A 27,920-nucleotide genomic window follows, 5' to 3' on the forward strand; every position below is an offset into this window, starting at 1 on the left:
CTTTCGGCTACACACTCCGCTATGGGAAAAAACAGAAACCTCTACACAGGTAGAAAGCAAGGCTCCAACTAAACAAGTTTAACTTCTCAACTAAGACAATTATCCACACAAGTTGTAGTAATCCTGATGACCATTAAACTATATGGACAGCACAAGTACTAACATGAAACTTACCACGACTTAGAGGATCCCAACCCCACCCCGCCCCCGAAACGCAAACTAATCAACCAAGTCAGGAAACATGTCGAGATCCACGGAAGAAAAAAAAAAAAAAAAAAAAAAAAAAAAAAAAAAAAATCAAGAATCAGGCATCTTTTAGAGGCAAACAAAAACAACAAATAATAGTCAAAAAAAAAAAAATTGCTTGACACCACCAAGAGGCCAAACGCGAGACCTGGTCGAGGCGAGGCCTCATTGAGAGGCCAGACAATTTTTTTTTTTATTCCAATATAGAATTTTTCTCCTTTAATTTCCAATATAAAAAAGCTTCACTGGTACAAAATACATATGAACAACCAGTTGTAGAAATTGGACAGCCTGTGTGTCGTTTTACTTTTTCAAATCCCACCCAGTTTCAAAAAAAAAAAAAAAAGAAAGAAATAAAAGAATCAAGTCAGACTGAAGAGGAAAAAGAAGCGTACTGTGTGTATAATAGAGATCACATCAAGATGCACTCACTTTGGCTTTCATCAAGACAAGACAGAAAACATCTATCAAATTATTGGTGGAACATGAGCAAAGTCCTACCGATTATCAGACAAGAAAAATAACACCTTTTTTTTTTTCTTCTTCTTTTCTTTTGAATCAAGACAATATCTACAGAGATGCAAAGCTACCACACTGTCAAAAAAAGAAAAGCACTTCAGAATGTGAAAGGAACAGAAGGAACAAAGTGATTGTTAGAGCTCGATCGAGATTTGTGATGGAAGCCCCTGAAGCGAGTCAAGTTCCTGTTGGGACTGCTGTGAACTGTACATTGTGCTTTTTTTTTTTTTTTTTTTTTTTTTAATTTATTTATTTTTCTAAGGTGTCGTTTTGAACCATTTCACAGTAAAAACCTAACCTCTGGATCGCCACCCTGTAGTCATTTCAGCGTCTCTCACACACACATACACACACACACACACACACACACAGATCTTAACAGCAGCAGCCGGACGGACTCTGAGTGGTAACAGTACGCACGTCCCGCGCGCACCCGCTAAAAAAGACGGTTAACCCTCAAATGTATCGGGAAGTTTTATTGTTTATCTACAACTTTTGTGTTTTTGTTTTTTTTTGTTTTTTCCTCTTAACCAACGGTTCAAATTGAGTACATCACAATACACATTTTACCAATAACTCAACACACAGTAAAGGGGGGGGGGGGGGGAGAGAGAGAGAGAGAGAGGGAACATTAGCAGGTGACAAAAGCTTTCATGACACTGGCATAAATACACAAAAAAAGGCGAACTGCAGCAATCTCTAAACCAAGGCCTAATAAGAATGTGTAGGCAGTTTCTAGACGTATATATGGCACTTTGAATATTGTATTGCATTTGGATAGAAAAAACACACCGTAAAAAGCACATGCCCATATTAAAAGAGAAATCAGTGGTACCTTGAAAATCCGGGGATCGTAATCACACAACATTCTGCAAAAGTGATTCGCTCCCACAATTGTGCTTTTAGCATTTCCTTTACAAAACTACCACACTTCCCCTCAAGCACTGTTTCAAATTTGGTACCGTTCTTTCAAAGGTTTTATTTATTTTTTTTTGTTGATTTTTTGTTTTTTTGGAATATTTATGTGTTTTGAGAAAAGGAAGAAAAAAAAAGAGAGAAAGAAATCCAAACTGAAAAGGTCTAATGGTGATACTTGTGCATTTTGTGTCATAATCCTGTGCGAGTGTAGTTTCACACACAAAAAAACCCCTGAGTTGACAACTCTTTAGCGCCACCAGGTACACGCAGTTTTAGGGAACCCATCTTTGAGGGGTGGGGGGGGTGAAGTGGTTTTTACCAGGGTCATTTCAAAGATGTGTAACAAAATACCACCCTGATAAAAAAGTGTAAACTTTGTGTTGAAAAAATGGAATGTATTTGTAAACCAACACTATAGTGGTGGAGTCAGAAGTTTGTGTGTGTGTGTGTTTTTAAATGTGCTGTGCATTGTGATCGTGTACAACTCAAACATGAAGCTAGAAGTCACTTAAGCATAAAAAGCGAGACTGTGTGTGAGTCTACAGTGTGCAGAGGCCCACAGGGTGTGTGTGTGTGTGTTTGTGTGTGTCAGTATGTGTGTGTGAGCTGTCCGCGTTCTCTTCTTCAGGGGCTCCCACAGAAAGTGTTGCACGTGTGTATTTTGTGTGTGTGCGTGTGTGTTCTTGTATAAAGAAAGACTAGATAATATTACAGCAAAGAAAGTGGAGTGAATTGAAAAAAAAAAAAAAAACACCGAGTTTGACACATGGGCACTTTAAACAAGAGAAATCAAAACAAGACATTGTCTGGCATCTGAATGATTAACAGACGTCGTAAATCATCTCTTTAAACATGAGGCATCCAAACTGAACCAAAGTGAAACATCTAGTATTTAAATTAGTCATGAGGAATTCACAGAAAAGTCAACAAGACGTACCACAGAAGTTCAACACTTCTTCAAATGCAGGACAAATAATTAGCCTCAAATATGACCCTTCAAAAGAAAAAAAAAAGAAAAGAAAAAGAAAAGAAAGGGACTATTTTTTTTTTCTTTAAACCAGAAGTCAAACTTAAGAGTTAACGCAGAGGAATTTAGGATTGAATGTGTTTAAATCTACTAGAGACGACCGGTGAAGGGTCACAAAAAGCAAACTGATTTTTAGTCCTCTTTAAAAATGCAATGCGCTGAAGACCCCCCTGCTCCCTCCCTCCCTAACACAGATGACATTACAACATAACCTACAAAAAAACCCACAGTTTTGCCTGGGTTCTGTTAGTTAAACCTCTATAGATTCAATGGTATAAAATATAGGTAATCTAAGTGTGCATTTAAACCACAGATTGTCTATTTGTGAATCAGTTCTAAAAAAGTTGACTCATGTAGGTAGGCATTTCTCTAAACAGAGCAAATGTACCTTTTATTGTGCCATCAATAGTTCAAAGAAAAAAAGGTAAATACACTGGATATTGTTTTGTTTTTTTTTTTTGTAAATGAAAAGAAAATAGATCTTCAAATAGCCTTGGTGTAAATCTTCACACTGCCCGCAAAATGTAGAGATCGTTACAGAGCACTGAGAGGGATTTTACTGGTCAGACTTTTCAAAAAGGTTTGGAAAGTGGTCTGTAGCCGTTTGTTTAAGAAGCCAACATATTGCTAATGGCACCATGTAGCACAGCTGCGTGCCGATCCCTGTATTCAACTTTCAAGTGAACTTTTACTGAGAGAGGTAAAAAGAAAAAAAAAAAAAAAAAAAAAGCAACATAAAAAAAAGCTAAATTAAAAATAAGAAATCCCACAGGTTTTTTTTTTTTCTCTTAAAACATTCGCAAACACAAAAAGACGGTCTCTTAACTGAAGTCAACGTAGGTACGTTTTCACATTGATTTGCTTGACCTCTCTCCCACCTGTCACATTTCTATACAGAAAAAAAAAAAAGCAAAAAAGCAACAACAAAAAAAAATATACATGCAGAAAAAAAAAAATCAGGTTGAGCTAAGGTCAAAGGTCAGTGGGTGGCCAGGTATTGGTCAGGCGAGCTTAGAGAGACATCACAGACAATGGTGGGATGATGAGGCCAGGAGTTTGGCTTGGCTTTCAACATCATGAAGACATGCTAGGCTAATGATGAGCAAACAGGCATGGAGATTTGTTCTAAAAAAGGAACAAAAACACAAAAGGAAGAGACAGAGGAGAGAGAGAGAGAGAGAGGAGAGAGGGAGAGAGAGAGAGAAGAGAGAAAGAGAGAGGGAGAGAACAAAAGGAGAGAAAAGTTAGGGGCACGGCACAAGAATCGTTTAGCCATGAGGCACAAAAACACAACAAAAACAATGCCAGTCACCACAAACAGTAAGAGGACGGAGGAGTGGGCGCACTCCGCTATCCCCACACACAAAAACAATACACAGATTTAGGAAGTGACGCTACCAGGACATATGGCAGAGACTCTGACATGCACAAACTGTATACTTGGCACCCAAAGAGATCCATCTAGAGCCAGTCCCTCGTGGGAGACGTGGAGGATGGATGGAATGACTGGAAGAAGTTGTTAATAGAGAAACAGAGAGGTAGCCTAGCTCAACATGGCGGGGGTGACGGAGGAGGGCAGAGGCGGAGAGAGAGGGAGAGAGCGAGAGAGAGGATGGGGCTAAAGGCTGAAGATTTTAGAGTGCAAAAGATTTTCACAATGATGACGAGGATGAGACGAGCTAAAGGAGGGAACAGCCAAGCGCAGGTTGAAGCGCCGGGCTCGGGGTCTACGCGGCCTGGCGTCAGCCCTTCGACACAACTACTGATCCTTAGTCAACCTCAGTCAGTCTAGCTTGACCTCAAGGCAATGAAATGGCATGGAAACACACCTGATGCTCTCCATGTAATACAGTGACACGAAATACCTCCAGCGAAACACTGACTCCAGTGATAGTCATAAATAATCATATACATTAAAATATTTCATCAGACTCAAATTACATGATAAAACCGCAGGAATGAAATCCAGCAAAATGTGGAAAGATCATTGCAACCATTTCTCGTTTGTTTTTTGTTTGTTTTTTTCATAATAGGAATTTCCCCCTCCTGTGGTGGGCGTCTTCCCCCTGCCCCACCGAGTCTCTGCTGTGGTGACCTTGGCTGGAGGGTGGACTTACCCTAGCAGTGCTAGCATTAGAGCTGGGGAGGGGGGAGGCCCCGGGGCTAGGATCAGTAGGGTTTGCTGTCGTTCTTGGAACGCTTCAGCTGAACCTTCAGCCTCTTCATTCCGATCTGGAAACCGTTCATGGCCTGGATGGCGGCTTGTGCGGACACAGGATTGTCATAGCTGACGAACCCTGAGCACAAAAGCAAATGGAGGCACGTGTCAGTAACATCTGAACAGTGACGGGTTTAGCACACGGATGCCTGTCTTCACCCCGCGCGCCGTCACAAGGTGACCGCTGTAAATACACGTCAGGGTGGAGTGTTGCTTTCTTCCAAAAAAAAAATCAGCAAATACAGACTGTACCCCAAACCTTGCTCAGACTGATTGGGTGAGGTTACGCTACTTTACTCTGCAGCGACACGCAGCCCCGACTTAATCTGATGATAACAACACAGGAGAGGGACGTGACTCCTTCACTGAAAACGTATCATTTAAGGTCATGGAAAGAAGCAGGGAGATCAAAAGAGCCCCAATTCAACTGAAGTTAGAGCATTTCTTCCATATCAAACGGTACTCGCACACCGCCTCTTACAGTGAGGCATAATTACAAAGGTGAAGGCTCACAGTACCACTAAACACTGAAATGGCTTACAGCAGTACTTATCGGGGCGTTGCGCACAATTTAAGAAGGTCCCTGCTATACATTGGGTGCTGAGTCACCTCCAGCTTGAGCCACTAAAAGCTTCAGTCGTTCTTGGAGTGATCCAACACACCATCTATTAGCGCAAACTTATTACAGGACTAATGGGCTGGAACAGCCTGAATACTGTGTGTCAGTGGTGATATACGAGCGACACGTCTCACATTCAAAACAAAGTACAGCCTCACCGTTTTGCGCCATCCAGCTTCATATCTGATGTGACATTGATTTAATTTGGTGAAAACGGTGTGAGGGACAGGTTTTAAAATGAGGAATATTTTTAAGATGAGTCATGCTCAGTTGTAAGTAACACTCTGTAATATGGACAGGTATTCAGGGCAGATAGTTTCCTGAAATAAATTTAAAAATTGAGTTATTGTAGCTTGCTATCTAACAATAAATTAATTCCATAACAAAATGACAAAACAGTTCAGTCACTAATCAGCAATAAAGCGTCCTTTTGTGCTAACAGGACTGAGCGGTCATTGGAGAACGTACTCACCAAAGCACTTGCTCAGATTGGTCTGTTTGTCAATGAAGACTTTGGCAGACACCATATTTCCAAAAGGCATGAACATCTGCAGGAGATCCTGGTCCCCAAACTCCTGGGGCAGGTGGTAGATAAACAGGTTGGCTCCCTCTGGCCCTACTCCATTTGGTAAGAAAATCAAGACACTCAAGTTAGATGCAAGTTCAGACACACTGGAGGTTATGATCAAATTAAAAGCTAATTTTACTCTTTACAGCGCATGTCCGTGGAACTAGCTATACCTATTCAAAAGCGCCAGCAAGCTGGTTCGTGCCGAGGATCTGCTCACCTTCCTTCTGGCTGCCTGCGAGGCTCTGCTGCAGGAGAGACTGGCTGTAGAGCGAGGGCAGGGCCGAGGCTGTGTACTGCTGCATCCCTGAGTAGGCCTGAGTCAGAGCGTCCATGGAGCTGGCTGCTGACCCGTTGGCCATGGAGGCTCCCAAACCGCCATTCATGGCCCCCATACCTGTGGTGCAGACATCCGATGTCAAACACACTCGATACAGACACATTATCACTTGCATAAATAATGTGGAAACTGGTTCATTGCATTAAGTACCAAATCAAAGAAAAACCTTTTTTTTTTTTTAGCTTGTCATGCTACATTCCTTGACAACCATCACGAACCCCGAGGTTATTTCAGGAACAATTCCAGACATAATGGAAGCCTAAAAGAGTTTCCAGTGTGTCTGTGTTTGAAATATTAAAGGGCTGCACTTGTACATCCAGCAGAAACTGAGTAAACACCAAGGTTTTCAAGCTCCAGAGCTACCAAGCGCTCCAATTTCTTTATCGCAAAAACGATCATGTTCAGCAGGTGTGCGGCGATCAGAGGATCGTCTCACCGCCGACGCTGCTGGTGAGAGCGTTGAGGTTGTTGAGGCCCACAGAGGTCCCAGTGAGACCCTGCAGGGTGCCCAGAGACGCCAGGGTGTTCATGGCTGCACCGGCACTGGACGCTGCAGTTGATCCTGCTGTTTAAAAACACAACAAAGACGCGCGATGAATCACCTTTTAAACACCTGAGACGGTTGCTTCAAACTTATGGTGGTGTGACACGGCAAAGAGCAAGCAGTCGTAAAAAAAAAACCTGTCCCTGAATGAGTACAAGTCATTAACAAAGCAAGCATATGGGGAAACTAAAGTAAAGGGAGTAAATGTAAATTTAACCAGATTACAGCGAATGGCGGCGCTAATAAAATGTTACATGCGGATGATTAACTTCCATAAAATGAATGAGGAAAGTCTGAGGACCGTTAAGCAGACAGTAAATGACGGTAATTGATGAGTCCAGCTGAAACTGGACTGGCTTCACATTTTCAACACTTTCTGCTTTTCATCCAAAAAGGGATGTTTACGTTTTACTTCACATGCGAGTAAAATAGAAACAAACGACAGTCTTGATGCTGGGTGTGAAATCTCTTTCCAGTGTTTCACGTACCTGGACTGGCCAGAGCTCCCAGCGCTCCGCTGCTTGTGGACAGGGCGCTGGTCGAGGTCGGGCTGCTGGAAGTCTGGGCTGCGGCGGCGGCCGCCGCCAATGTGGCCAAGTTCTGCAGCTGGAGCGGATTCACACCAGCTGTGTATGACAAACACGGAAAATAGAGATCAATAACCTCTCACTTGCAATCTGATTTCCCCATAGTTCCCTTCTATATCACAGCATTAAGTCTCGCTACAGTGCCACGTTCTGATTCAAGTCCTATTGTAATCAATCTCGCTGGTCAGTCCCATTACTTTGCTTTTACAGGCCCCGTTAAATTACTGGAAAGCGCAAAGGTTAATAGTGGAACTCAGCTGGTTTAAAAACCGTGTTCAAGTAATTGCTCAATAGTGATTTAAGACCCCCTGACATCAAATTACTGCATGGAACATGTTTCCCTAATACTGCCTTTCAATTTGACCCAGTCATGAAGATGTGTTATTTGTCTTGGAGCAGCCTGCGTGGGTCGGGAATAGCAGCACTGATTATTAATGTGCCACTGATCCCAGAGTGTAATGTGACTGCTCAGAACCATGTGGGCGTGGAGACGACACCAAGTCACAGGGCTGGTGACATGAAAAGTGCACCCTGTTCATTTACACGCCGGGGCTTGAAACATGCGAGAGGATGAACTCACCTCCTAGCCTTTGAATTCCATTGAAGTTGCCTTGGTTATTGGTCGATGTGGCCTGCTGCAGCAACTGTTGTTGACACAGCAGAGAGAGAAAATAAACTAACTGGATAACACACTGCAAGGTCCAAAAAGGTGATTTGGTCCATCATGATAAATCAGAGTTTGGTGCAACTGCTATGGTAGTTCACAATTGACACTGAGCTCCGGCATCTTGACAGAGTTCAAATGCGCTGACGGAGTAACAGCTCGCCAGCCTCACCCATGGAAGTCATGGCTTTGGCTTTCATTTTTGCAACAGGAAACCCAATACTGCTCAGCTGTTCATGTTTAAGTCACATGTTCAGCTCTGACTTGGAGACAGCACATGCGAGTCACACGCTACAGAAGGAGAGTGTGAGTGTGTGTGTGTGTGTGTGTGTGTGTGTGTGTGTGTGTGTGTGTGTGGGGGGGGGGGGGGGGGGGGCATTGCACAGCACACATTCTCATTCCTTTTTGAAACACACAATGTTTGCACATTCGGAAGACTGTTACAATAAAAATTAAGCTTGGCTGAGTACATCAAGCAAAACATGACCGCTCTGACAGACTGAAAGAGGAAGTCACTGTTTATCAAATAATGGGAAAAGGGGAAGCAAACATGCTCCACAATATGAGTACCACACAGCTTTTTGTCCTTTAATACTTTGCACATTCCAAAAGAAGCAGCATGTAACATATTTTCATGTAAAAAAGCTCATAAATTGTACACTTACAGCAAGATACTGCGGCGTAAGGTTGCCCAGTCCAGCCAAGTTTCCCCAGGTGGAGGCGCTGTTGAGCTGCTGAATCTGCTGCATTAGCTGCTGCTGCAGGCGCCGTTGCTCTTTATCTCTCTGTGTGTCGGCAAACTTTACCACCAGAGGTGAGGAACAGCCCTGAAGCAGTAAGGAAGTACAAGAAGTTAGACCGGTTCAACAGCAGTACATGAGAGATGCAACTGCTTTTTTACCGATACGAGGACGCGGTCGCTGCAGAGAACTTTTTCTTTAAAGGAGGAGGGGGATTTCTCTATGCCTCAAGACAGTTGTATGCCTGTTGCATTCATATCAAAACTAACACACAGAGGACATCTGCCATGCATAGCTGAGCCAGGCCACATTCCAAAAGGGTGGGGGGGAGGCACAGGACGATGCTGCAGACTGTGAATCATTTTAGCACTCTGAACACAGTCCACAGATAAGCAGACAACAGATGGACACAACATGTAAAAAAAACAAAAAACAAAAAAACACACATACTCAAACGAGGATATGTCAGCAGACATCAAGAAAATGCATTACAATACACAGAGTCTCGCAAACAGACAAGTCACATATTGTTCAGACGGACGCATGGACGAGGCATGCGGAGCTAAAAGTATTCTGAGAGTTGAGAACCAGACAGGGACCAGGCTGGAGGGAGGGGGGGGGGGGGTAAATGGCTTCTGAATCGGCAGCACCTCCCACGGCAGCTGAGAATCAGGGAGGACATGATATGGAGTTTGGGGGGGGGAAGAAATAGGTGGCGCCACCACCGGGGCCCTCATTTAATCTAGCAGGAGTGTTATGTTTGGTTGGACTCCTAATTAGACTTGGTCTGATGCTTCACTGGGGAGCCTCTGACCTGCTCGCTGTCAAATTACTGCTGCTCTACTTCCACACAGAGCTCACTGGCTGGTTATATGTTAAGACGGACCCAGTTTTTGAGGAAACGCAATAGAGTGGCTGCTCCAGTCTGGGTTAATTTTTTTGTTAACCTAAATTTACTGGGGTGGGCAGTTTTCCTTGCAGGACAAAATGCAGTCTGACGACGAAAGAAAAATGGCCAGGCCCGATAAGATTGTTAAGTACTACTAAGTGAGATGTAGTCTACACCAAAATGAAAGATGACAGCTTTCATGGTGTTCTGTTAGTTCTCAATTCAGCTGCTCGGTAAAAATCTTCACTTCCAGCTTTTTTTCAAACTAATTTGCAGACCGCAATGTAATTTTTAATTAGCAAGAGTAGTTTTTGGCAATGACTCATGCTCTGTGATGAATGGGCGCCATCTGCTAGAACAGGTTCATCTTTCCAACACAAGGGGGCAGCAAAATGTATGAGGGGGAAGGGGGAAATGAGAGATAGGTGCTAAGGGGTACAGTACCTCCATAGTTTGAGAGTGATGCATGGTTTTGATTGCATTCTGTGCCATTGACCTGGTAGCAAATGTGACAAACGCACAGCCTGTAGGGGGGGAACAATAGGAAAGGGGGGAGGAGGGAGGGAGGGACAAAGAAGAAACAAAAACAAGACAAAAGGTTTGGACAACTCGTTATGAACCCCAAATAAAGACATTACAGTACAAAGAATGGCAACTCCCAAGCACACAGAAACCACCCTCACTGGTTAGCACACGGAGAAAGAACACAACAAGAAAAACAGTAACACATGTCACATGAGCACAGTGATCGACGGATTAAATTGCCACCAAGAGAGGCTCGACTGTGGTATCATGGTGAGACAGTCAACGTGATTATATACACAAAAAATGCACACAAAATACACACTGAAAGGCTTTGATTCACTAAAATATTTATGGCCAGCGAACATCAAAGGCTAGAAACGCCCGTTTCTAAAGACAGTTGAATTAGTTTCATCGGATATATGTACAATGAGGCGGGATAAGTAGGACGTGCCTCTGCTGTGCGGTTTTTACATTTTGCATACACATCGAGCCCCGATCGGAGGCTTTCTGCAGCAGAGAGCTATGTAGGAGATGCAGCGACAGGCTAATTCCAGCCTTTGTAGAGTGTGTGATGGAGGTGGGAAAGGAGGAGCTGAGCCGCCTGCCAGCTGAGCCTACGAACACCAGCAGCCAGCGGTTGCCATGGCGACGGGCCATTGTGCCGGACAGCGAGTGCAGCGGCCCTTCACTGCGAGATGTGGAGGCTGAGTGTCACAGTGATGGGGAGGGGGGGGGCACGGACTATGGGGATGGAAAAGGTGCCACTGGAGGTGAATAGCACTTGATTTGGAGTTCGAGGGGTTGGAATGAATAAGTGGGGGGGGAAGTATAAATACTTGATGAGAATATGTACTCAGCTGAGCTGAAGGTGGCGATTGTGAGGCTGAGAACACTTTGCCTATATGCTGAAAGCACACCTACCTCTGCTCTGACCATCAGGTCCCCGCAGAATCCGACACTCCTCAATCTGTCCGAAGGACGAGAACATCATTCTGATCTCGTTCTCGCCGTACTTCTTAGAAACCATCCCGATAAAGAGTTTTCTGTCTTCTACCGCTGAAGGAGAACAAAAAGAACAGTCATTCAGTTTATAGAAAACAATAATGGACCTATGAAAGCGGCAGATCCTTCAGGCGCTAAATCTTGCACCTCTTTCTTGTTGCAGCTCTTTGTCATCCCGACACATTTTCTGCCTCTCGCTCAAAGTGCCAGCCTCTTGAAAATATCTCTGCAACTTGCAGCTTTTGTGCGTCTACTTCTTGATCAGGCCTCGAGCTTGTAATTTCATACCATTACATGTAAAGCGTACTGGTTTGACCAAAATTAACCCTCGAATCCTTCCTTGTAAAGTAACCAAACACCCAATAAAGTTAAGGTAAACAACTGAAGATGTGTCAAGTCAGACAGTTTTCCTCTTGAGGTTATGCACCATCAACACCTTTTAAAACCTCATATTATACAGAAATTCAGCATAGACATTGGGTGTACTTAATAGCAGTTTGAACAATTCTACTCACACCTAAAAAAAGAGACACTCCTTCATGCAGCCCAATTTTATTTTCTACTGTTTTATCTATTGATCCTTTAGCTGGTGTCACTGATCATTCCATGAGAATCCACTCACCAGTTGTTTTCTCACTGTCAGCAGGTTTCATCTGGATAGGATGATGCATCTGGGGAGAGAAAAAAAAAAAAAAAAAAGAGGTAAACTGGTTAACATTGCATCCATCACTGCTTTGAACTATGCAGGTGCTTGGCCTTGTTATCGCTCATCGCAATAGTGTCATATCGCCACACTCGCCCTCCCATGCACACATTTCTGTCCTCTGAGCAGTGAGGGATGATGCCGTTGGAATAAAACAGGCAGATTCAGGAGGAAGCATCTGCGAGCTGCCAGTGGGGATCAAATTCTCCAGTATCTAATTTCACTTCTTGCCATAGTGTCGACTTGTAATTGAACTTATCGATTCTTCCTGTCAACATCTCTCATCTGCTTTAGAACAATTTCCGAGAGACGCTTGACGGGCAAGCTGCTTCGTTATTGCTTTCAAATCCATGCCGATTTTTGTTATGATACTCCATTTACACGAGTGTGTTACACACGGAACAAAGTGTGGCAAATCTGAGCAGTGCAAAAACAATCTGAACATAAGGTTCTTTATCAAGCTTCTGTGAAAAAGTGGAAGCCTGTAGGATTTGTCATTTCTTGCCATTTAATGAGCACTTTTGTCCAAGAATACAATGAAAGCTTATGCAAATATATCTATGGCACGTTCACAGGCCATGTGATGCGAAAAAAGAAAAAAAAAAATGGTCATGCGATGCCTGAGCAGGTTGTACTTATGAAAAGTGGTGGGTTTGTTTTTGACAAGCACTAAAGAGAGGCAGACAGATGGCCCGCTCAGTATGGGGACTGGCTAGCGTCACCGACCAAGGAGAGCGAGGCGCAGAAGGGAGAGAAAACAGAAACTGGGAAAACAAGCTTTTCCACTGTCACGCAAACCAAACTCCGTCACCTGCAGTCACTGCCAGTAACAGTAGGACCCGGGACTCGGATTTGAGAGCCGAGCCGTGAGACCACGCTTTATTTGAAACGTCTGGCTGATGGATAGTGTACCGGTGAAGAGTGCTTGAACCGTACACTCCGCCTGCCGGACTCATTTATCAAGTCGGTTCAATATTTACCTGTAACCTCACTGACAGCAGCTCTTTTTGAATAGACTGGGCAATTGATTTAATCGATGAGCAGAGTTGTTTGCTATGGATTTAATTGATTGGAAGCAGTACTTTAGAACAATATATTATGCAGACAGATCTGTAGAGGTTTAAACAAGCTGTTGCACTTATTCCAGTTGACCGGGCTTTAATCTCAGCAGATAAAGCAGGTGAAGCATTAAGAGACCATGCTCCATCTCACAAGGCTTCGTTGTGAAAAGACTCATCTCCACTTGTACATTTAACTTTGGGAAATAAAAATGTAGATGTGTGTTAATGATTCATGAAGACAAGCATGAATAATTTGTCCCAGTTTGTGGCGATGGGTTCCTGTACCTCCTGCCTCATCAGGCACACTTTACCCGATACCTCAGTGGGCTGGGTCAACTGATCAATTCAGTGTGCTGGGGTTCGGGGGCAGCCCTCCGTGTAGTGTCAGCGATAGTGGGGGCTGAAACATTTCTCAGGCCGGACGGGCGTTCAGCGAACCAAGAGCTCATTATCGGCCAGCACACAGCTCACAGTCCGCACTAGGGATGTAGAGGGGCTCAAGCAGCTAAAAGCAGTCCGGGCCGTGCTTACTCACCCCACTTAAGGTCTTTATGTTGTGCAGTGCATTCTGGGCCTCCAGTGCAGCTTTTCTTGTATAAAAAGTTACAAAACAGCATCCTGCAGAGAGAAAAACAGGGACAAACAATGGGAGGAGAGGATGAGACAAAGACTGCATGAAAATACAGCGCACAGAGACAGTAAATCTAACACTGTGATTACTGCAGAGGAGGGAAGATGCTAAACGGATGAGAGTGTTTTCTCTGTATATCACATGTTGTGAACATGTGACGGGATATTCTTAGCACCAACTGTTAGATGGTGAACACAACCATGCAGGAGCTCGCAGCGAGGACACAGCAGAAAGGACCACTGTGTTAGATATGTATCAGGAGGCAATGATGCACTGGCGGCAGGTCAACGCTCTTCAGGCAAGCTGGGACACAGCACCAGCAGACTGGACTGAGCATGACTGTATTACATAAGAATTCAATCCCCCAAACATATACAGGCACATACACATATGGAGCGCGAGAGCAGCACAAAGAGACAAGTAGGAGCACGACTGAGAGCAAAGGAAAAGAATCAAGGGAGAAGAGCGGTGGTGGGGGAAGGGGATGAAGAAAAGAACAGGGAGGGAGGGGCGAAAAAGGCTCTCATCCTTCCGTCCCAGCAGACCGCCAGTGGCGTTCCAGCCTGTCAGTTTCACTGGGCTGGGGAAGTGGAGCACTGCAGCGTCTCTGACCTACATAGTGTGTATTATGCTGTTACTGGAGCTCCCAGGCCGCGGGGAGGGCCACTGAACTCTAATATGCATCAAGCTGCACTCTTCTCTCCCACAACCAGCTGAGCGCTCCCGTTCTCTGTCGTTTAGCCCGGTCTCCGATTTACTGGCGCTAAATAAACCTTCTAGAGAGGCGTGATCGGCATCAGATGATTTTTTCATGACCTGCAGTAGATGCAACCTAAAAAAAAAAACAACCTGCTGTAAATCTGATGGCTCCTCAACCGAGCTGTGGCAAAGTAAACAACCCAAATTGAAGTGGGATTACAGCAATTTCAACGAACAAATCAAACTAAAGCAGGACTGATGACATAAGAACACCATGCAGGGTGTATTATGTGGCACACAAATAAACAAAGCCAGATATGACCAGGTCTCTGTGGCTCTGATAAATCTGCCACCACTTCTCTCCCCGAGAAGTATAACCACTGGGAAAAGAGGGCAACAGAAAAATTGACGGGTGTCACTGCAACAAATTCCACTCACACAGGCTGGGTAAACCAGAGATGGCTGTGATCAGGCCAGATTATCTATTAGAATACATTACCATAGCATTAACATGTCAATAGGCCATCACAGCTGACACTCCACATAGAACAGAGGTGGGTCTCTGTTTAAAAAAAAAAAAAAAAGGGGCTTTGAACTCTATAGCCTCTGAAATGAACCGCAGTGTCATGTGTATGCCTATGTAAATACATGCACGACACAAACACAGTGGGGGTGATTCTTATTGCAAATAAGAATATTACAAAACAAGATTGATACTTCTTTGTGATTTATTAGTGAGCAAAAAGTTTGTGCAGTCCCATAGAAAACGAGACTGCAAAAGAAAAAAAAAATGGTTTCAATGGCATTAACAGCCAAACCTCAGCTTGTAAAATTAAAGAAAGGACTGGTTTATTAAGCTCTACAGTCTGTCGAGTGCCCCCTTTCTCCACTGACAATTTGACAGAATCCCATCAGCAAAACGGCAGCTGAGAACATCCGAATAATGACCATGTTTTTCAGGCTTGATAAGCTACTGGCAACGGCTGACCAGAGACCTCCACCAACAGTCACATCGTGCTGGGCGTCTCAGGGCTTGAAAACTACTGGTCTCAATAAACAGGGTTCGTTAAGCCCAGCACCAAGTGTAGTCCCGCCACAAGTAAAGCTCAAGGTAGATCAATGTTTCCCCGCCACAGTGGCTCGCCTAACCATCGAGGCTATTGAAATCTGGGTGACCCCGGACACATCTATTAGGGATACTGTTGTTACTTTTATTCACCTGCAGTTAGTTACGGGAGACCGAGCTCTTCCAGTGGCACTTTGCAGCTCTCTGCAGACAGCAGGCTTCCACTTCGCCGTCTTCTCTAATTGCAGCCTAAACTGAATCGCTCAACTCAAGCACCATTTCTAAGGTGAGCGCACCGATGGATGTCTTAATGGAAAATTGCAGTTGAGTAACGCTGCTCACACACAATGCCGTTTTTAAATCGCTACTGCAAAGGGAAAAAGGGCAAAATTGTTTTAATAATACCGTGTTCTGAAAAAGGCAGCATTTAAACCTTGAAACAAAAGACTGCTGAATCTTTTATCTGTAAGCACAAACACAGCTGCACTGCATTTGCAGACAAGCAATGTTGTGCCTTGCCAAAGGGAAGGGTGAAATGAGTGAGCAATATGTGCTTGACCACTCAAACCAGGACAACACAGGCTGCACACAGAAGTGAGCATATGAATCCTCCGGTGCTCCTAACTGAACCAACATTAGGTGGGCAAATTCATTATAGTACAGGAACCTAAATTAAGTAAAAAAAAAAATAAAAATTTAACCCATCTTAGACAATAATCAAATTAAGTTCAGTGCCAATTACGGATGAATTTCAAACAAACCAAAAACATTCATTCTTGCACCCAGTCATACTCAAACTGCAAAAAGAAATGATGGAATTTCAGTGATGCTCAAAGAAATTCTACCTTTGCTCTGAGGAGGGTTCTGGTTGCGGTCACGGAGGATGTTGATCTGGTGCACGGCTCCGAAGGGCTCAAATAGTTCTTTCAACTCTGTTTCTGACCAGGAGCGGGGAATCTGTCCCACAAACATCTTGATGGAGTCCGGGTCTGGCTGGTCGAGGTGCTCCAGCGACCCGTTCATCTTGCTGCCGTTTCCGTTGCTAAAAGAAATGAAAAATTTGTCAGGAGAAGTGAAGGGAATTTCATGTTGACGAATCGTGAATATATAAGGAACAGCCTTTCCAGCTACAATGAAGGTTCTGTGTTGTGGTTCAGTCATTCAGACACCAGATTGCTAAAGTGCTTACATTTTATACGACGCATAAAACCGTTCTCCTTTTAATGACAATGCAACAACCTCCCTAAATGACAGCACTGCATCAACTCATGTTCACAGCAGAGCATCTGGTTCCTTCAAGCTACTGATACCATGTGATACCAACTGTGGAGTCATGTGCAAAGCCTCAAGCAAGTGGTTTGCTTCAACAGGATAATCTTCCATTTCATTGATTCTAATGTGTAACAGTGCTGCAACAAGTAGTTCAGGCAGATCAAAATCACATGTTAAAGGACATACACCTCTGTTAATGAGTTAAAATAAAAGGCTTCTGGAAGCAATACACAAAACCTGTTATAAACTAAGATGGGGTAAGAATTTGCACAGTTTCTGTATAATTAAATTAAAAATTCACACATTAATAATCAAATTTCCATCCATATGTAATTCCATAATGGTGATGAAAGTCAGAAGTTGACCGTATAAGAATTAATCATTTTAAATTGTAGGAGTGGCACATGAGCTAAAAGCTTTCCATTGTCAGAAGTGAAGGACAACATAGAACACAGCCTCCGTTCTTAAAAGAAATAACTAGCATGGGCTGCACTTTTAATTTAAGCGTTAGATGCGACCGGTCAGCATTTCTTTCCCTAACAGACCTACACCAGACTGAACAGGGATGGTTTTGTCTCTTCAATATCAGTATGAATGTATGTCAATACATGCCAACAAACAACAAAAGAGGGAAAATCTCTGAATTCAAACATCGTAGCAACCGAGCTGTAATTTCAGCGGTCTGACGTAGTACAGTCTGATAGAGATTAATGAAACGATAAATGGTGCCAGTGTCCTCAGAGGAAAGCCCCGAGGACAGAGAATCGATACCCACCAGCGTACCTACGACTGGAGCACCTTTGTCTCACTCACACAAATCAACCACACAAACATTTCCTGGCGGCAACAAGAGCAGGGCGGAAGAACACACTTGCACATGTGCTGAGGCAGAGAAATCATGCTAACATGTATGAAGCCTTCTGAAACACACAAATACAGTCAGTGTGGTACAAATGTTAGTCTTTTTACACACAGACCTTTGGACGCGAGCCATCCATCTCTTACAAATTGAGCCAAGCCGTTCTGCAGAAACACCAAACTTAAATGACATGCTAACAAATCACGCTTAAGTTCTTCTGAATTCCAACTTCGCACCCCGGAGGATTGGAGAATGATGACATAAAACAAACAAAAAAAAAAAGGACTCGATGAGACAAAAGCCGTGCGCATCCAAAATAAAAACAAACAAAAAAGGGGGGTTGTGCCCCCCGCCAACGAGCTTGTAACGGCTACACAAAAGCGGTACCGCAGAGCTCTAAAGCTCCAAGAACGGCTAGTTTGCAGGCAGAGATTTTGCAGTGCATCTCCTCCGCAGGCGCTTTGGCGATGGTACAGAGAGTAACCTACAGCCTCTTCACCACAGCAGGGGAACAATCACATATTGTTTCCCCCATGCTGGAGAAGGCTATTCACCGTTCCACTGCTGCACAATGGGCCAAGTCATTGAGATGCTTTGGAACACATCGACGGCTACGTCTGCTAAGGCCACGGCGTTGATGTGTGACACCATTTATCCAGTTTCACCAACGGCACTCCTGACGCCATTTTGCCGGAGGGCCTTTTGATCAAATTTTATTCTGGACTGAGAAAACCCGACTTGAAAACCGTGATTTTGGTTGGAGCATTCAAATTCATGAAGGCTTCCTTTGACACAGCATCTCCTTTACATTCATTAAACTCCCAAAGCCACCGCAGCTGTGCATCTTCAGCTTGAGAGACTGTTTAGCTGTGTAACTGCAACAGTGTTTGGCGGTGCTATCCACCCACACACCATTTTATTACTGCAGACATATCTACATGCCGTACATCTACACAGCTCAAACACAAAAGCCAATAGTATTATACATGCTTTGCAATTTGTTCTTACTTGTTCAGTGTATATTGTTTTAATATGTAATAACCTCAAAACGTGTTTGCATCCTGAGGCATAAAACAAAGAGCAGATAGAAAACAGATGAATACTCAACTTAGGTCTGCAGCTAAAGCTGCATAAAGATAATTGACCATTGGGTTGCTCACTTCCAAGAAGTTGGGAGAATTTTACTATCATTACATTTCACTATTTTAGGGTATTTAAAAAATCAGTTATGTAAAAAAAAAAAAGTGATCCTGAGCCATTATATTTTTAAATTTCAGAAGAGGTGCCATGCAAAGCAGATCTGCTGGTGAAGACCTTGAACAACATACAGTTTCTACAGAATTTCTTGAGGACAAATGAGTCTCAATGACGACTATTCACTGTGGGCTCAGTGAGGTCAGACAAACTGACAGTTCAGTCACATCACCGCTGATACTGAAGTGGTAAGTACTACAATTCAGACCGACACGGGAAATTGGAAGATAGACAGTTGATTATCATATGACCCGGTAAACAAATTGGGTAAATGAACGCATTATTCTTGCTACTTTCAAAAAGAGTTGTGGAATTCTGCGTTTTTCTCATATTTACCAGCTTAGTAAAACCAGCAAATACCAGGTGCTTCACTCTCCCACATAAGATTGCCCTCTCACTGATTACATTATTCAGCTGTAGATTCAATTAAATGCTGTATAAAAAGCCCAGGCAAGATGTTGTTGATAAAAAAAAAAAGGTAATAATTTATTCTGTCAGTAATGTTGGTCCTTGCCCCGCCTGCTAGTGTGCTTCCAGACAGCAGTGATGAAGCCTTCAGCTGAGCTCCTACGAACAGCCCTGCAATGTGGCAGCTCGTTGCTCTCCAAGACGCCCCACAGCAGCTGACGAGTCATCCAAAGCCACCACAGTTGCATACTCGCCACTGCATCCCCCATAAAAACAGGTGATTTATCTGAACCATGTGGCTGTCCTGTTGGTGAGCTCTGACCGCGCAAGTATGCCAACGACACCTCTGCTGTGCCCATAATAGAAGGAAGGCCAAATTGCCTGGTTATGGATATGATTTTGAAAGCTCAGCGTTGTACGCTTGGGGCATTACTCATCCTGAAACCACCAGGGGGCATGGCAACAACACATGTCACATGATTATGTACAGATTTTTCACCACTACCCACAGAAAGCAATCCTCTCGCTCTGTATTGTTAATCAACTTTTGTTACATTAAAAGCAAGGCATGCAATTTTATAAATACTAGCAATTAGTTAATGGTATATAGACCCTGTGTAACAATGTAAATTAAACTTGCTTTAATTAAATTATTGATCAAAGTCTCGTTAGGGCAATGTTGCAAACACTGATGAGTCTTGTTTTGAGTAATTGCCAAAAACAGCCCAAGGCAAAGGATCAAGTTTTACAATCTGCAGCACACTGGTGAAATGCCTCACTGGAGATGAAAAAAGTCAAGGTTCACATGGATGCGCGTAATGCTTCAGCTCAAAGAGGAAAATCAGTTGAGCGAAACAGCTGTTTGCTAGTAATACCCCCCCAAAAAAGGAAAGAAAAAAAAAAAACATGAATTTGCTTTTCTTTCAGGAAACCAATGGCCCTATAAGCTGATGAGACTCAGAATGCCTCTAATGCTGTGGTAATATCACCGACAGCTGTCAAGTGGAACATAAAGGCTCTCTCTTCTTGCTCCATCTTATGTCTTTGTTGCTGCAAAACCGTCCCATATTCTTTGATGGGTTATTTAAGGCTGTGCAAGCTGGAAATAAAAATATCCCCCTGAAAGGCTTGAAGTTTTACCTTATAAACTGGCCCTAGAAAAGAGGAGCAGTATTTACAGAGTGCTGTAGGACCCTTGAACAAGAATTGCTCTGACTCACGGTTTGGAAAAACAACTGACAAATAAGACTGACTGTCGCTTCAGGCAGATAAAGCAGCACGGTGTGCGTTCTTTTACTTCCATTCCAAGTCGTCGAACGAATGGGAGCACTGAGGAATTATCACAATATTTTCTTCATGGTAATAACTCTGATTTGGCTCAAAATGGTTTGATTTCTCTCGTGCAGCTCTCCTGATCAAGACAGACATGTTCAATCAGCCTCTGAATAGGCGGCATGTTAACAGACGGCCAGCATCTGATGACAAGGCCTGCCCCATTAGCTACATAATCACACTGTGTCCCTGGTGGTTATGGATGACGTTGCTAAAGTGAAGCTGGTGCAAACTAACACCTAACTGCATCGACTCGGCTCACATTGTTTTGGCAGCGAGAGCTGGAGCAAAAAAATTTTAAGCTTCAGGTGGGACCTCACATCATTTCAAATAATGAGGTTAACAGCTGACTAAAAGCATCAATTAGACTTGATTACTTTAACTGGAAGCGCTTACTGTCCAGACACATTCATTCATCACCCTAATCCGTGACAGAGGTTTGTCTTGGTTATAGATGTGCTGTTGTCTAAGTGTTTGCTTTTGGATCATGTTAAATGGTAGAACAGAAATCACTCCCTCAGTCATCCACAATTAACACTTGATGGGTTCAAATTAGCAGTGCGCTTTGAAAACACTACACATGCCAGAAACACTACCTGAGGATGTTTTGAATACTGCATATAATGACTGCACAACATATTGTGAATTTACTGCCACTGTGATAAAAGATTCTTTATGCATATTGTTAAAGATCAACTGAATTGAAATAAAATGTTTCTACGCTCATTGCTCTGCATTTCAACATCAGATCAATGCACCATATAGCCCTTGATGTCAATCACACTGTGTTGTTTCAACATTAAAATGTTCTTGGAAACAACAGGCCACAAGTCAGGAACAAACCCACGAAAAAATGAGGAAAAACAGTCAAGAAGCTTCTGAAATGCTGCTGGTGGGAAGTACAGATGTTAACACCATGCACTTGCCGGTACACACTACAGGGGTTGCACTGAAGGAGAAATGTGGATATGACTGAATGAACTGAGGGAATGAGCTCCTCACTAACTGTTAATAGTAGAGATAAATGAAAACACTGGGATATCTGAGAGTTGAACGAAGGATAATCATTCAAAAATCACATTTGACTACGTGAGATTTTGAAAATTGAGCGTGAAAAAGCTGTTGAAGAGCCGGCTAGTGTGTTGTGTACTCCGCTGTGCGCACCACACACTAATAGAGTGATCTTCCACTAAGTGGAAGGTCTTTGGTTGTCTTCTAGTGTGTGGTCTCTAAATCAGGGAAGGTTTGAAGAGTCCTGTAGAGTGTGCCAGGCTTTCAAGATTTATCACGTCATATTACAAAACAGCATATTGTATGTTTAACCAATATTCTGCTGCTCTGCTACATACGAAACCCTGTACAGTCAAAGTGGGCTTTCATAAAATTTGTAGACCATAACCCAACATTATCAATATCTTCACATGAACTAAACATACTGTCAGTTCTATGCTGAAGATATTCAAGAGACCCTTTACACATATGCCAACTCAAAAATAATACAAGCATTCAAAAATTCTGTGCAATGTCTTCTTTTTTGGGTGAATTTATGTTGTAGTTAAACATGTACTGCTAAAGGAAAGGAAAACAACTCCAGAGTCTGTTATTGACAGTCCAATAGTCACTGTGACCAAAATTTGGTCTTGTGCAATTATTCTTCTGTTTGCAAAGCTTGTGAAAGACTTTGTTCAACCTTCAGTCATACAGCTGCCGCCGAGCTAAGAGGCCATCATTAGGAAGGCTAACAGCTGCCTGAGCCATTGGTGTTGCGATTACTGCCGTGACCGGCAAACAGAAAAAGCTGAGAAGTAGGCGACAGCCCAGATCAGTGCCCTCCTTCCTTTGGCCTTCAACATCTGGCTGCATGGCACTCACTGATCGTCACCACCATTGATGCTGCCACCACCTTCAGTAGAGAGAGAACAGAACAGCTGGCCCGAGCAGCCCCTGGACCCCGAGCCAAGATCCTGCACTTCACACAGATCAACAGCTTCCTGGCCACAACAAAAGGGATCACTGCAACGCTTGGCTTACTGACACAGCAGTGTGGTGGTGCTGGCTGCCAAAGGATCACGCTTAAGCCCTGATAGTCACTCGCACTGTCAACAATCAGAGGGATAAATCAATCAAAAGCCACTGTTAAGATCTAGTATCTCCCTGCCTTGAAGTCACATGAGGGATCTACTAAAAATATATCAGAAATGGAGGAAAAAAAATGAAACCAAGTTGATGAATCTCAGAGATAAAGGTATTTTTCCTCATGTCTTATGAGAAAGCAGAGCAAATTCTCCCATTCCATTAGCTTAAGTTATTCTATATTTACAAGTGGTGATTGAGGTTAGTTAGATGTTACAATCAAAAAGTATGTTACATATATCTCTTAGCTGTGAATAAACATTATATAAACATTGAGGTGAGCTTTAGACCCGAATAAGCAACTCTATTGGCAAAACCCAAATTACAAAAAAAAGTCTATCAAACTGAGTTTTCTGCAAGAAAAGTACTGCAGTGCAGAAAGAACAAACAATATTATAAACAGTATTGTGAGTGTAGGCTGTTTGAAAATGTTTTTGTCAAAAGCTTTTATCTGACAAGTTCTACGTGAACCTTTGTACTCAAGTGAGTATCTCCCCCTGGTGTTTACGTGTCCTGTCGCAAGATTACCAATAATGTCTCAATAATGTAGCAAACCACGTGTTTTGAGTGGTTAAGTAAGCGCTCTTCCTCCAATATGGACGGGGAGCAGCGATGGCTGCGAGCTACCCGAGCTAGCTGCTAGCAGAGATACAGAGACGGGGTGGGACTGGGAGTGCGCCATCCGAGCTGATAGCGCCGTGTGCTGCCTACAAACCAGGCTCGCTTCGTATTGTTGAAAGTGAAAAAAGCCCGAGCCATATGAGGTTACCGACGACATCAATAATTCACCAACTTCAGCCTAACTTGTCGGGCGCTTCCCTTTAAACCCGAAGACGACTATCTGAACGCCTCCGTTTCGATTGAGCACACTTCCGAGAAAACTTGTTTAGGCTGTGGCCAACTACCAAGCGCAGCGAAGCAGAGAGACCCTACTGACTTGAAGAGATTACAGAACACAAACACACAAGCACCGAGAGGTCGTTTATAAAAACGCGGATGTAGGTTATATTTTTTTTCTTGCACAGATACCGAAACGTGTGATCTCCGGAAGCACGTCAGTTGACTATTGTAGCGCGCGAGTATCATCGCTAGCAAAATGCGTTTTCACTCCTTTAGAAGACGCGCCTGTGCTTCAAACGCGCGTTTTATTCTATTCAGCCGTCGCATTGTTTGGCTGCACTCTGTATAATCGGAGTTAAACACAACTTTTTACTCCAGGCGAGCTTGGCGTCGCTGTTCGTACGATTAGCAACGCTAGCATCGGCCATGAAGCTAGCGCTAGCTAACTCCCAACTCGCCCTCAACTGTGTTGCTCGCATTTTTTTTTTTTAAAGAAAAGCGTTCGTCAATATCGAGCGTATCGATACGGGGGGAAACAACCCCATTGTTGAAATACTTACATTGAGTCGCTCGAAGTCAATAACCGACTTTCGGAAAGAGGGTGGAAATCCAGGTCGTACGTCGAAGTCATGCTCAAAACAACAATGAAAGAAGCGACGTCCGCTCACTCCGCAAGAGGCTCAACTCCTGCGAGACGACGAGAAGACGAAGTGGAGCAGGTGCAGGGAGGGGGCGTCTTCTTCAAAACTGCACGAGAGAGAGAGAGAGGGAGAGGGACAGAGACAGAGAGAGAGAGAGAGAGGGCGCCGGTATCCGCCTTATTTCTGCCGTCTTATTTCTCCCTCGTCCGCGAATGAAATAAATTGAGGGAAGCCGCTGTCGATGCACGGCGAGCTGCAGCAAACCAGAGGCGTGGCCTGCCCGACAAAAGTCTGAGAGCTCCGCGAGCCGAACACGCGGCTGCCATGTAAAATGACTGTAATGTGCCCACAGGGACCGCACGTGGGGCTCTATAGAGACTTTACTGACCTATTTGTACTTTACGGTCTCTTTATGTGCCGGAGTATCATCATTATATCCTCATAATGACAGACATTTTGCAGACATTTAACAGGAGGAGAGAAAAAAAAATGGCAGATGCTGTCTGGTTCTACTGAGAGAAGCGATCGGTCTATATACATGTGTTAGAGATGTAATGATTCCCATTTCGGAGCCATTTAAAATGTTTAAAAATAGTATTCAGGTCATGGCTATCAAGCATACTAATGCTGCTCCCGATTCCATATATTTCTCCCCAGGACTTTAAATGAGGTCGTTTAAAGATTTGATCATTGGAAGGAATCAGTATATTTCAAGTTTGTTTATTGCAGGGGTGCCAAACCCATTCTAGAGCAGCTTAATTTGACCATTAAAATGACAATATAATGACAAATAAATCGCCAAATAGGTTCCATTTGTTTTAGTGCAACTACGCTGAATTTAATTGAATTAAAATTGCTTAACAAAAAGTTTAAATTTACAAGGGAGTACAATTTCAACGTGCCAAAAGTATTTTCACTATTGTCTCTGACAATTTTGCTGCACCTAAAAATGCAACATATAATACCATATTGTTCGCTTTTTAACCTTTTCAAATATGCAGTCTGCCGCAGTCTTTCTGCTCAGGTTAAATTTGGCATCCTTCTGCATGAATGTTTTTCATAATGTGCTTCAGGAGAAATATGAAAGATTGCTTTTATGACTGCTCCTCTTACTGAAAACAGCAAGTAAACCAGAAACAATAGTTATTTATCCCTAAAAAGAAAGTGAATTTATTAATGATTTTTACTTTTTGCAAGAATATCCTCTGGACCCGATTGAACCCTATAATATGATTTGGACCCAAAGAGTTTCAGTCAAGAGTGAGTTGGCCTGAAATTCTGTTTCGTCTTGCCATTCCCGGGGGTCATAGGTCATATTTCCTTTTTGTGTCGGCCGTTGTTTTCCTGGGGGAGGGGGAGTCTGTGTTCCTTTGTTGTGCTGGACTTGCAGGGCGAGGCCTCTACACTTGAGGGAAAGGTGACGGTGGTGGTGGAAGCTGTTGTCAAGTACCGTTTGCCACAGCAGAGAGACAGGAGGAGGGTGGCCTAATTATCAAACCATTCGTTTATTCCTCCAGCAGCTCCACAATCCAAAAATATTATTCACAGCGAGTGTTAAGAAACATCCCATTTATGAAATCCGACTTAATCCTTGTATCCATAGCAATTTCAAGGCAACCTGGCACCAATGCAGTGTATGCTCTATTATACCGTGCTTGAAAAAGGTTCCTATGCATAATGTGATAACGCCACCTATTCTGCCATATGTGCAGACAAGCCCAATATGCAACATGCAGTACCATTTAGCTTGAGGGGCTGCTATAAAAAGGTTGTCTCAACCTCTCTGGAGATTCAGGTTTCATTACGATGGAGGGGAAATACAATAATGTCACCCCATCTGCAGCATCCACAGATTTCCTTTGACTCAATTAGATCTCAGGGGATCTCATTGAATAGGTTTGCTCTAAAAGGACCAGAATTCTTGTAGAGAGCAGCTCACATTTCCATACATACACGCTGCACAGTTATCTGTACAGTATTTCATTACCACAGTTTATTCCTGCCCCTCAGTGTTCACTTCATTGGCTTTTCTCAGAGATGTCAGTTGGAGTGAAGTTCACAGGCCAAAGTCTCGTTCCTGACACCTTCTCATACTCTCCTACTCTTAATCTCAGATTATTACTGCTGTAATCCTATCATAATCCTCCACTTGCACCATGCTTTTGTTGTTTACATCAAATGTTTAGCCCCCTCATGCACCGGTAGGAGTTGCACTTATCATCCTCACCATCATCATCATCACCATCATCATCATCATCATCATCATCATCATCATCATTGACCCAGCTTTCAAATTTGCATCCCTTCGTGACAAACTGCACGTCGTAAAAATGGGTCAGCCTCATACCCAAATCAGGCCACATCATGCATTCTCAAACATGCCGGCTTCATTTGGAAAGCACACTTATTTTCTTAGCGCTGCCTTTTATGAAATCATCTGCCGAATGGCGACCAGCTGGAGGGCTCTCAAAATGGAGAGAGCTAACTTCATCTTATCATGCTTTCTAGACGAAATCCACAGTGTCAGAATGTACCAAACAATGTCTCATCAATGTAAATGTTGGACACATTTTATGCAGATTCCACCATGGAGGAATTCTTTTCTTCTTGTGCTGTTGAAGATAATTAACATCCTCAGTAGTTTTCAGTGGAGGCACTACATTCAGCCTTATTTCATCAGATATTTGATCCACAGTATTTATCTTTTATCAATCTCCTGTCATGCACAAACAGCCCCCTGCATCACTGATGCGACTGGCTCTTTTTCTTCATTTATACTTTTTATGCAAACAGCAAAGCGATCAAGGAACTTTAATGACAAGAGGAAGATGAATGAGAATGATATGAAGTAATGATCTATTTCTAATATAATACATTTTAAAATTGAGAAGCTATACCTTCTGATTGACTGATTTTTTTTTTAAAGATGAGCTTTCATAAAATGCCAGACACATTTAATTCAATCACTTGGTTTTGGATCCCTGTACATAAACAAACAAACAAAAAAAGAAAGCAGCCTATACATGGAGGGACAGCACGGGAGCGCTGCCCTGCCCACAGGCACGGTCACATCATGGGAGAACGCCCCAAGTGGAAACAAAACATGCTGTGACAATATCCAGCCCAGACAAAGAGGCAGTCCAAGTACGGGCTCTTCCACAAAGGCTAGCCCAAATCTGAGCGAGGGGGCCAGTCTCCACATACCTCAGAGGCAGGTCCTCGTTCCTGACAGAGATCCCGGCTGCAGAGGGGGGGCAGCGCATGCTGTTGGCATACAGACTCTGCACCAGGGCCAGCTCAGAAGAGTGCTCCAACATCGGTGCTCTGGAAAAATCCACCCGGTGTAATAGACACTTTCTTCCCTTTCCCTCCTTTGCTCTATGTGTTTCTCTCCCTTTCTCGGTCTCCCGCCCACTCTTTATCCTTGGTTTAGTGCAGCAGAGCGGCGCCCACCCCCTTCGCTGACTGTGGTGGCTGAAATAATCCTCTCTGACAGCTCATCGTGCGCTAATGCATTGTGCTGCCTGCGGCAGCCCAGTTTGCAAGCTGTAAAGCTGTGTCCACAGCAGCACTCTAGGACTAATTGACACCCATATTAGGAGAACTTTAGAAAAT

General features: G+C 43.4%; 1 protein-coding gene across 8 annotated transcripts; it reads right to left on the reverse strand.

Annotated features, from left to right (window-relative positions):
* Positions 1 to 982: 982 nt before the first annotated feature.
* LOC115392018 (CUGBP Elav-like family member 2) lies at positions 983 to 27,787 on the reverse strand. Of its 8 annotated transcripts, none has more exons than XR_003931808.1 (14): positions 27,510 to 27,622; positions 16,412 to 16,608; positions 13,706 to 13,788; positions 12,029 to 12,077; positions 11,326 to 11,460; positions 10,324 to 10,403; positions 8,916 to 9,077; positions 8,167 to 8,230; positions 7,488 to 7,625; positions 6,892 to 7,020; positions 6,336 to 6,512; positions 6,020 to 6,166; positions 4,828 to 5,007; positions 983 to 3,835 (listed from the first exon to the last, which is right to left on the reverse strand). XR_003931808.1 is itself a non-coding variant. In XM_030096508.1 (14 exons), exons 2-14 carry the CDS (start codon positions 24,293 to 24,295, stop codon positions 4,880 to 4,882), a joined length of 1,560 nt encoding a protein of 519 aa, XP_029952368.1. In that variant the 5' UTR covers positions 24,296 to 24,411; positions 27,510 to 27,587; the 3' UTR covers positions 983 to 4,879. The 8 variants fall into 8 exon arrangements, 7 of the variants coding, with proteins under 7 accessions (XP_029952368.1, XP_029952365.1, XP_029952366.1 ...); XM_030096508.1 differs by adding an exon at positions 24,225 to 24,411 and having other exon boundaries at positions 983 to 5,007; positions 27,510 to 27,587; XM_030096505.1 differs by having other exon boundaries at positions 983 to 5,007; positions 6,020 to 6,163; positions 27,510 to 27,787.
* Between the last annotated feature and the right edge of the window lie 133 nt (positions 27,788 to 27,920).

The sequence above is a fragment of the Salarias fasciatus genome, chromosome 7 (assembly GCF_902148845.1).
Source record: "Salarias fasciatus chromosome 7, fSalaFa1.1, whole genome shotgun sequence".
Classification (NCBI taxonomy): domain Eukaryota; kingdom Metazoa; phylum Chordata; class Actinopteri; order Blenniiformes; family Blenniidae; genus Salarias; species Salarias fasciatus.

Bases quoted from the DNA above. Each gene is read 5' to 3' on its own strand.
- LOC115392018 (XM_030096503.1), bottom strand. From the start codon at position 27,622: ATGTTGGAGCACTCTTCTGAGCTGGCCCTGGTGCAGAGTCTGTATGCC. The intron at 7,626-8,166 runs GTGAGTTCATCC...TGTCATACACAG, and splicing joins TGGAATTCAAAGGCTAGGAG to CTGGTGTGAATCCGCTCCAG. The intron at 5,008-6,019 runs GTGAGTACGTTC...TTTTGTGCTCAG, and splicing joins CAATCTGAGCAAGTGCTTTG to GGTTCGTCAGCTATGACAAT.